General features: G+C 50.2%; 1 protein-coding gene across 1 annotated transcript; it reads right to left on the minus strand.

The window, feature by feature from the left end:
• Positions 1 to 316: 316 nt before the first annotated feature.
• LOC119378415 (ATP-dependent DNA helicase PIF1-like) lies at positions 317 to 1,335 on the minus strand (the record flags this gene model as incomplete). Its single annotated transcript, XM_037647574.1, has 2 exons — positions 823 to 1,335; positions 317 to 712 (listed from the first exon to the last, which is right to left on the minus strand). Coding segments are annotated over exons 1-2 (909 nt in total), but the record flags the coding sequence as incomplete, so codon positions are not given.
• Between the last annotated feature and the right edge of the window lie 9,475 nt (positions 1,336 to 10,810).

Consider the following 10,810-nt stretch of genomic DNA (forward strand, 5'->3'; position numbering starts at 1 on the left):
GAGGATGGCGCTTGTGGTACTCGTACACCACCTGGCTGTATGTTCCCCCCTGAGATTTGTGTATGGTGACAGCACTCGCTTGCATTACGGGAATTGCTTGCGACGGCAAGAAACACCCGTTTTTTTGTCCAAAGTGATGGTGGCGGTGCGCAGTTCGATGGGCACTGAGTCGGCAGGCACGACAGGGCCCGCAACTTCGCGAATAGTCTTCGACTTGACTCGAGCAATGTTGCCTGTTGCTTTAGAAGGAAAGTGGAGCCAAAGGCGTTTGGGGAGGCCCAGTTTCATCCAACTGCACGTGCTTGAGTGAACCCACCGCTCCATTAACCAAGCCGTCGGACACGTCAATGTTGAGGGTAAGCATGTATGGCTTTCCTGAACATAGCACAACTTTTCGCGGCAGGTTGCCAACCTCAGAAGTGGTAAGGGAGTGTAACCGACGCTTCGCACTCTCACAGTCGGCGTCACTGCGATAGCGGACAATGGTGTCGTCTGCATTAGCCTCGTAAATAGCATCCACGTCCTGGACGGCGTCCTGCGTGTTGTACGCCTCGGCTTCCTTGTTGGAATAGAACAGCCTGACGCCGTGAGGACAGTGGAGCTTCGCGTCGTCCTTGGAGACAAAGCGGGCTTGAAGCATGTCGACTTCCTCCTTTTCGAGCGCACGACCATCGCCGATCTTAGACAAGGCGGTGGAAAACTTGGTGTCGCTCTGTCGGACGACTTGCGTAAGTGGAAAGTAGGAGAGGTGATGCCAAGTGACGTGGGTGTTAAGATGTTGTCCCGTGTCCTACTGCGTTTGTACACCTCGCTTGCGCGAACGGGGGGCAACTGGCGCAAGTCACCGCACAGGATGAAGTCCAAGCCGCCGAAAGGCTCATTGTAGTTTGCAGTTATCTGTCGCAGACGGTCGTCCACACGCGCGAGAGTGTCGCTGCTCATCATGCTGCATTCGTCCACAATGACGCATTTGATGTTGGTGAACGCTGAACGGAAGGAGTTGAGGTCTCCATCGCGCAAGCCCCCGTCGGTGCGCATACTCAGCTTGAACGCGGCGTGCACGGTGAGTCCGCCGATGGCAACCGCCTGCCTTGCCTGTTGTGGCGCACGAGACGTACGCGTTGTGCGTGCACGTGGAGGGGTATTGCTGTAACGGTTGTAGGCGTCCATAATAAGCCGCAGAACGAAGGTCTTGCCACAACCTGCCACGCCAGTCAGGAAAATTCTGAGCGGGTCGGAGGCCGGGCACGTTAGGCGGTGGATGACTTCCCGAATAACTTCGAACTGCTCCTTGTTGGTGAGCCGCATCATTTCCCTGTAGGCGTCACCGGTCATGACGTCCCTGACGCGTGCAGACGGCAGCGCAACGACCTTTTGCCGCTACTAAGTTGGCATCAGGGGCTCCGAGCAAATCATCATCGTCGTTCTGGTCGACCAAACGAGCGTGCCGTGGGTCAATTTCATTGCGCAGTTCGGTATCATGAGCGTCGTCTGCGCACATCTGGAGGCATATGTCACGCAGCTGGTGCATGTCGAACTTGCTGTCATATTCAGATCGCTTCAGAAGCAAGGCGTCCACGTTTTCAGCGTAAATATGTTCAAAAGCATTACCATCAAGAATGTCCACTTCCCGGCGGAAAGGAAGGAAAAGAGTGACCGCTTCTCGCTTGTAGTTTAGTGAGTCGTCGATGGAGTAGCAGCGGTAACGAATGACGGCTGGATCGCGGCGCTTTTGGTAGGAGTGGATATTGTAAAGCGCTGCAAAGTCTGCCAAGCACACGTGTTCCAAGTTATCGGGGCGGTCTTCGTATCTCCGCAACACCCCAAATTTCCACACATCCGTTGACGCCGCGTCGAGTCCAGCTGCTTCCATCTGCGCGCGCGTTTTGCGAACGCGTGTGCGCTCTTCCGGGAGACATGTCGCAATATACAAGATCCGTCTACTTGACTCTGACATATCCTGTCGGAGCAGTGTCCAAGCAGCTTCCTGGGCACTCATCTCAACAGCCTTGAGCATCTTAACGCCAAGTACACGAAGCGCCTGGCCATAAGGTATGTTTGGAGTGCTTGCCAAAATGTCCGAGACAGCTTTGTGTAGATTTGAGACCCCGCGATTCGACTTATTCACGTAATCTACGACATAAGTCGCACACGAGTACGCGTCCAGGATCACCTGAAGGTCCATGTTTGAGTCTAGCATAGAGGCGACTCACGGGTTGAATGCGTTGATCCACTTTTGCTGCACTGTTCGTTGGATAAACAAGGTCGGGCGCGTAATGCCAGCGCGGAGCACGGAGACGTACTGTTCATGGGATGTGACTGCGTGGTGTTGAAGGAATTGACTGATATTGTCGTAGTCTGTACTTTCTAGAGCGGCGTGCATCTGCAAAAAGCGTTCTTTAAGTGTCACGCGCCGCGCGGCTTCGGCATCGTCTTCTGTGGGCGGATAGGGAAGCAGCACCATGGAGTTTTCAGTGGGCCAGAAAGGAGCGCCAAAACGGCAACGAGCGTTTCCGCGCTTGTAGCAAGTGTGCGTGTGTTGGTGCACTTGAGTACGAAGGCGCGGCAACAAAGAGGTATCGAGTGACACGAGGTGCGTTGCGAGGCGCATCGTTTCTGGCATGTCAGGGGAGACGGTTTCATCAGGTGCGTTCTCCAGCCAAAGCAAGATGTGAGCGTGTGGACTGCCTCGGTGCTGGAACTCAATTCGCTTGAAGTAGTCCACGACGCGGTAAGGCTTGAAAGGAGAGTGAGTGCGGCTACACAGGATGTTTAGGATGACGCACACGAGCCTGTGAAAGTAAATGGCGCACACTACGGGGTCACTGTTGACGAGCTGGGCACGGTAGATTGATGTCATTTCCGACACGTGCACTTCTAAGCCAGGATCTTGATGGCGCAACCGCTCAAGCAGAGTGAGTAATCGCGGCCAGTGCATCTCTGAGGCTGACAGGGTGAGAAACGCAGTCGGCTTGCCAAGCTGGCGTATCATAGCGAAAACATCTTTCTTTCGCTGCTGCCAGTAGTGGACAGTGTTGGGAACGCCCTTCATAAATGCCATGTCTTGGTCAATAGAATCCTGAATGAAGTGTTCGTCTTCAAGCATTTGGCGCGTGATTTTCTCGGTGTCGTCGTTGACACGAAAAGTGACGGCCAGGCTGCGACTAACTCTAAATCGGAGCACCTTCATTGCCATGAACAGGATGTGGTGAGGCGAAACACCGCGACGGTCTTTGCGACGTATCTCACTGGTAGCATACGTAAATGGTGTAGGATGCGCTTCTGGTTTAACTCGCCGGGGCTCCCCAAGGTATATTTGAGGGAAGGACAGTTCTTCCGCTCTTTCGTCGTACAATATGCTGAGAGGCTGTTTGTGTTCACCAGGAGCTATGGCCAGGTAGCGCTCTTCGTCCCATACCACAGACTGTTCGAATGCATTAAGCGCCACACATGCATCAACAGGATTTTCTACGTCGGGACACTGGGGCAAGCTTTCGACGGAATCCTCAAGCAATTGAAATGCATCGTCGTCGGGAAGAGCATCTAAAGCAGAAGCGTCCAGAGTGATACCAAAGTACTTGTACAATGTACTCCGACACAACACATCGAGCCAGGGTTTCAACTCGGATTTTTTCACAAGACCAGAGAGGTATGTTGTCTTGTTTAGAAGCTTTCGCTTAATGTGAACATTGATGGCATGATCTTCGTGGACGTTTCGCGGTAACGATTTAACCATTGTATCTACTTCGACGGGAACGTTAACGACGGGGCCGACGATGCCATACTGTCCTCCACCGTACATAAGGCGACGAATTTGCATGAATGGTAGACGGGGAGCGATCAAACGCTCACTCACCAAGTTCAGTGGAGGCAGCTCAGCGGGAATGGCCGGGTAAACGTAGCCGTTACTCCGAGAGAGGGCTGGTATTGCATTCCTTTGCAATGTCCCGCGGCATGTTGAACACAGCATGAAGGAATGGACGTCTTCGTTCGGAAACTCGGTAGCGAGCAGGGGCACATGACATACGCGGATGGGCGAGAGGTCAGCTTTAAACCAAAGGCGATCACAAACATCACATGCATATCCAAATGGGTTATTGAAGAACTGTTTTTCGAAATGTGCGGTGGCTGCTGTCAAATGTGATGCCTGTGGGCAAGGCGCGGTTACTTGGGGCAAGCGCCGCTGTCGCCTTGACTCGGTTTCGCGTTCTCGCACATCTGCATCGTCACGCCGAGCTCGATGCGCAGCCGCTTCCCGCGCTCGAACTGCAGGGTCCTGTCGGCGTTGTTTCCTCGCCTCGGCCTCGCGTTCCCGCACTGAGGCATCTTGACGACGGGCACGATGTGCTTCCGCTTCGTGCTCTTGAACTGCTGGGTCCTGTCGACGCTGTCGCCTCGCCTCAGCCTCGTACTCTCGCACTGCGGCATCCTCAAGACGGGCACGACGTGCCTCTGCTTCGTGCTCTCGAACTATGGCATCCTCCCGGCGGGCACGACGTTCGTCCGCTTCGTGCTCTCGAACTGCCGGGTCTTGTCGACGCTGTCGCCTCACCTCAGCCTCTTGTTTTCGCAGGACCGCGTCCTGGCGCCTTCGGCGTTGAGCTGCTGCGTTAGACGCACGTGCAGCAGCACGTTGTTCCTGCGTCTGGGCACGTATGCGAGCCCGCCGTGCTTCAGCACGACTAGCATTTCGTTGAAGCTGTTCGGCCGGTGTTCGGACGACACGCGGGGGCATGACAGCGCGAAGCGGCCCGTGATGGACGCGCTGCTGCGCTGCAGGAACCCCCGGCAGCAACTATACTGTGGCTAGTAAGAGTTGGGAAACGCTAGCTGACCAGGCGGGGAGGGGGAGCACAGACGACCTTCACTTCACGAACATTCCCTATGCCATGACGGTGACGAGAACGCGGTGGCGCTGCCATGAAAGGTGACTTATCAGGGGAATGCACTGCAGCGGCTCTCCGTATGCCGGTACCACATCCGGTGCGGTGGTTACCCCAGCGCGTCTGCAACTCGTTTAAGCTGCTGGGATTTTTGTTTCATTGAAAACAGCTAAGCAATGAATCTGATAGCAACAAAGGGGACCGAAACGCGAAGAGCGGGAAGCAGCTTGAAATTTCCAGCGCGTCCCTCGAGCTCAAAGGACGCCGCTAAATGAACAAACAGAAGATGAGCGCGAACTATCAAGTGAAGCACGCACGAAACGAACGCACAGATATACACCGAACGAGCGCGAATAAGCAGTGACAATGGATACTCTCAGTTTGAACAGCGCTCCTGTTGCAAAGGCGGCCGAAGCAGCGAAGGAAACTAGCGTGCTTCAAGTGTCGAGCTGTGACACTTGATAGTTCGCGCTCATCTTCTGTTTGTTCGTTTAGCGGCGTCCCTTGAGCTTCGTACGCTCCGTAACATGAGCGCGGACATCACGGTGAATGCTCGAAACATCCCTCTTACCCTCACCACGAGAAAACCGCGCGAGCAGACAGCAGAAGGGCAAGGTTCTCCCAGCGCCAATATAACAAGCGAGCGAGCTCGCCGACGACTTTTAAGTCCGCCTGTCGCGCTCCTAGCGCCACCTCGCTGGTAATGAAGAAACGCTTATTATAGCCTGTCGTCTCTGAGTCCGTCCAGCGGTAAAGGTTGTATATATAACGCTCGCCGTTAGCTATGTGGAGGATCTGCGTTTCGTGGCGTAGTGGATAGCGCCACTCGCTGCGGAGCAACAAGTCCCTGGTTCGATTACGCGCTTCGGAAGCATTTTTCTGAAGTACTTTTCTTTGGGGCTCTTATATATATATACATCCTTATACATATACGGTGCATGACGGCGGCGACGGCGACGGCAAAATCCAGCCGAGACTGTCCATATAATTGCTATCGCAATAAAAAGTAATGTCGTAATACGTTAACTTTTGTTTGTCATAGTAATCATTCCTAATTACTTTGTAATTAAATATCTATTTATTCTTAAGCCATTCATGCTCTGCTTCTGCATAAATAGAACGAAATCCCAGGTCTCTCAGAACGGCTCTGATTGGAACGTCTTGCGTGTGTGTGCAGGTGTGTGTGTGTGTGTGTATTTTTTGTTTCCATTTTATTTCTCTCTCTCTGGCCTCTACCTTACCCCTATTTCCCCACCCCTGTGTAGGGTAACAAACCGGTCACTCGCACCAGGTTAACCTCTCCGCGTTTCCTTTTCATCTATTTCTCTCTCTCTCTCTCAGGCTAGAAATATAGTGCAAATCCGTTTCCGGGTATGTCCTTGTTAAAAAAAAAAACACTTTTCACATGGGTCGCACGAAGCGGCACGTCGTACGACTCGTCCAATGTGGTAGTGCCTTCAGCAAAGCAATCATATGCAACAGTACACTTCAAAATGAAGAGAAATGAAGACAAATTTATCATGCAAGAGGTTCAATTGATCCAAAGCTCAATGTATCTCACTCTTTCTTAGCCCCGCGTCAATAAAAATAGCAAGAACTAGTGGTATACAAGATTGTGTGCATAGCGCCTCAGAGGGTTAAGACGAAAGCCTTAGATGCCTCATGAAACGCAAAAACTGACCGTTGGCGTCGGCGGCTTCAGCACGACTGGTGCAAAAAATCATCATCACACGATGACGTCACCATATTACACCAAAGATCGCGAACAATCATGACGTCACTATAACTTCATCACATATGGCCAGGGGCGTAGCCAAGGGGGGGGGGGGGGGTTCAACCCCCCCCCCCCCCCCCCCCGAAATTTTTCAATATTGCATGTGTATATATACACACACACATACAAACGCACGCACGAACATACATAATGTATGATTGAACCCCCCCCCCCCCCGAAAAAAATTTCTGGCTACGCCTCTGCATATGGCATAGTCGCTTGGTCAAAAGCGGGGAGATCACGGAGGCAGTGCAAAACCAGATAACGTTCAGAAAGCTTGCAATGCCAAACGGAACATGGTAATAATGATAACAATTCGTCAGCATTTTACACTCTCTGTAACACGTGAAGGCGAAAGCCTTCACGTGTTACAGACACACACACACACACAAACTTTTATGTGGCAATGTTGAAAATTTTGAATTCTGAAAATGATCACCATCTAATAGGTACGCTCGAGTTCTCAAGGAGGTACAGACAGGCCTGCAAGACAGGACCCTCTAACACTTTTCTAGACCTCATTGTTTTAAATTTTTTACTTTCGGGTTGCGTAGACTGAAGGCTGAAGAGATTAGTGCAGCAAGAACGGCAGCGATAGGGGCACGCAGTCCGAAGTTATTCAGCCTAGAACACTCAAAACACAATGAAATGGAGGCCTACCCTCAACTCGATGTTCGCGGGGTCACCTGACCGCATTTCACTCGCCCTGTGACATTTGATGGCGCACCAATGAAATGAACTCAAAGATGCTACGTACGGGAAGCTTGCATACAATGTTGCCCGTTCTTTCCAACGTAATGATGACGCCATTGCGATGATGATATTTTGGGTTTAACGTCCCAAAACCACGATATGATTATGAGAGACGCCGTAGTGGAGGGCTCCGGAAATTTCGACCACCTGGTTTTCTTTAACGTGCACCTAAATCTAAGTACACGGGCCTCAAACATTTTCACCTCCATCGAAAATGCAGTCGCCGCGGCCGGGATTCGATCCCGCGACCTTCGGGTCAGCAGTCGAGCGCCATAACCACAAGACCACCGTGGCGGGGCCAAGGAGGTTAAAAAAAAATTCTGGAGTGGAAGCTCTCGAAACGCCTTGCCAGCGAAAGTGAAGCCAGCTTTTGCCCACCAAAGAGCTCGGAAACATGCTCTTTTCTGGTGGTGCCTACTTGGAGATCAAACGGCTTTGACCTGTTAGTGTAAATACTACGTTAAGTACAAAATAAAAGATTGTTGTTGCCGACAAAAGTAACCCGTCGAGAGGAGTATTGACGATTGATGTCCAATAAAATTTGCCATGACTTTGAGGCTTACTAACGAAAACTAGTAACACAAAGACACACTTGCAGCAGTATCTGACCCGTAAAAGTTGCCATGTTAAACTTCTCTGGCGTGCGTGGAAAACGCTCGCTTTCCTTCGCCAAACGCCGATGGTTTATCATGCCCCTAGTAAGATGGCGGGCGCAGCAGCCATCTTTTGGTGGGCACGGCTTCACTATTGCGCAATAATCGCCACTCCAGCAATTTTTTTTAACCTCCTTGGGCGGGGCAATATGACGCCATTGCGATAGTAACAAACAATGTGGTGCATTAAGAGTGAACTGCACGTGAGAGACGAAGCAGATCGCGAACGCCTCTCACGTTTTGTAGTTTTAGTCATCTTTCTTGTTGCGACGGCGTCTATATAAACGCTCTTACATTTTTTTCTCTTCGGTTTCTTCAAACAACGGCGCCTGGAGCGGCGCGTTCGGTGCATTCTTTGCCTAGCGCTGCAGTTTTAAAGCCGAAAAAGTTTGACATCGTTCGTCTAGCTGGTGTTCAGTGAAAAAAGCATGCTAAAAAAAAACCAAACCCAGTAATAACCCATTTTGTGATGCAACGCCGTTATTCTATCATTACATTTATACAATCATAGGCCAGCGCTCATCTTCGTCATTTCCGCCCGCAATAGTTCTGGCGAGCGCCACTACGCGTTTATGCGGTCGGCAGCGATGTAGGCGCTTCAAGAAAGAAGTGTTGGAGGGCCCCTAATGCCTTTGTGAGCTCGTAGAACGGGCCTCAAGCCATACGGCTGCAAAAGCTGTTCACACTCTTGCAAAAGCCAAAGGTTCGCATGGAATCCACAAAGAAAGATTACCCGAAGTGAACGGGATTACTAACTGCACCTCACTGACTCTCACACCTGCGCCCTCTTCTCACCTCCACGAAGAACGGCATGTTATCCCCTCATTCACCCCACACTTACGCACGCGACTGTGCGACCAGGCTGAGAGCTTCGCCACTCGACCTGTCGTTGTACGCGAGGTCGTTGTGTTCGTTAGCCCATAGCTGCTGCTAATGAGATCATTAACGCGCTTTGCGAGACCGAACTCCGAGAGACACAAAAGGCGGCGCAATGCTGCGGTGCTTACGTGGGGCGGAACCTGCGCGCTTGTATATCTTGTACGAGGCCCACAAGTCGTGCCCGGTATTTGGCCGTTACCTTTTTCGTTTACCGGTGCGAGGATCAGAGCTGATCATAGCTCTATTATTATCGCACGAAGGGCACAGGTTGGTGTATTGGGACGATATAGAATATTTGAAAAGTATGTAAAGAAAAATGGTCTTTCTGTTGATCAGATGCATCTACTCCCATGGTTATGAATCCACAGAAAATGCGTAAATGCGATGGAAGGACGTTGCCGCAACCTGCAAGTCACCTGAAGCGCAGTAAAACACCGCGCATGCCTCGTATCTTTGTTACTTCTCTCGCACCACGTTTTCCTATAAGTGTGCGTGCTTCTAATAAACGCTTTAAGATATAATAAACGCACGTCGTTTGCTGGCCGACGCCTGTCCGTTTATTGGGGTGCGGCCTTGACGCCCGCGTTTGCAACAAGCATGAATCCCTCTGGAACCATACGCCAAGTATTATTTCAAGAAGTTCAGCTAGTAAACAAGAAAAAAAAAGTAAAGAGAGAATTGATTAGGAAGAAATTAGATAAGCAATGCGCTTTCAACATTAAACTTTATGCTCCGCGCATGCATAAGCGTTTTAATTTATTTCGCTAGTTCTTTTCATTTAACTAAGACTTAAAGTGCCAAACTCGCAAATTTTTATTTATAAGAGCTGTCTTGCGTTGGTGGAACAAATGTCGAAATATAGATAGATAGATAGATAGATAGATAGATAGATAGATAGATAGATAGATAGATAGATAGATAGATAGATAGATAGATAGATAGATAGATAGCGAAGTAAAGATAAAGTGGCTAAACAGACTTTGTACTATCTCATCATCATCAGCCTGACTACGGCCACTGCAGGTCAAAGGCCTCTCCCATGTTCCGCCAATCAACCCGGTCCTGGGCTTGCTGCCGCCACGTTATACCCGCGGACTTCTTAATCTCATCTGCCCAGCTAACTTCCTGTCTACCCCTCGCGCGTTTGCTTTCTCTTGGAAAACTGTCAGTTACTCTTAATGACCAGTGGTTATCTTGCCTACGCGCTGCATATCCTGCACATGTCCATTTCTTCTTGATTTCGACTAAGATATCCTTAACATTCGTTTGCTCCCTGACCCACTGTGCTCTCTCCTTGTTCCTTAGGGTTACAGCTATCATTTTCCTTTCCATTGCTCGCTGCGTAATACTCAGTTTAAGTTGAACCCTCTTCGTAAGCCTCCAGGTTTCTGTTCAGGTACGATGCAGCTGTTATATACCTTCCTCTTGAAGGATAGTGGTAGACTACCATTCATGATTTGAGAATGCTTGCCGAATGTGCTCCACCCCATTCTTATTCTTCTAGTTACTTCAGTTTCATAGTTCGGCTCCGCGGTCACTGCCTGTTCTAAGCAGACGTATTCCTTTACAAAGTACAGTGCCTCGCTACCTATCGCAAAGCGCTGTTATCTTCCGAGACTGTTGTACATTACTTTAGTTTTAGGCATATTAATTTTCAGGCCTACCGTTCTGCTTTCGTTGTCCAATTGAGTAATATCATGAGTTGTACTATCTGCTACGATACATTTGAGGAGGGCAACGGGGCGTAAAAATATAAATAGATGGGGAGAGAGAAAAAGAAAGAAAATATGAGTTTAGATGATTGACAATTTACATGCGTAATTCTTCAAAGAATTTCTGGTGCGGCCATTATTGAAATTAGTGCTTAG

The sequence above is a fragment of the Rhipicephalus sanguineus genome, unplaced genomic scaffold, assembly GCF_013339695.2.
Source record: "Rhipicephalus sanguineus isolate Rsan-2018 unplaced genomic scaffold, BIME_Rsan_1.4 Seq829, whole genome shotgun sequence".
NCBI classification, from domain to species: domain Eukaryota; kingdom Metazoa; phylum Arthropoda; class Arachnida; order Ixodida; family Ixodidae; genus Rhipicephalus; species Rhipicephalus sanguineus.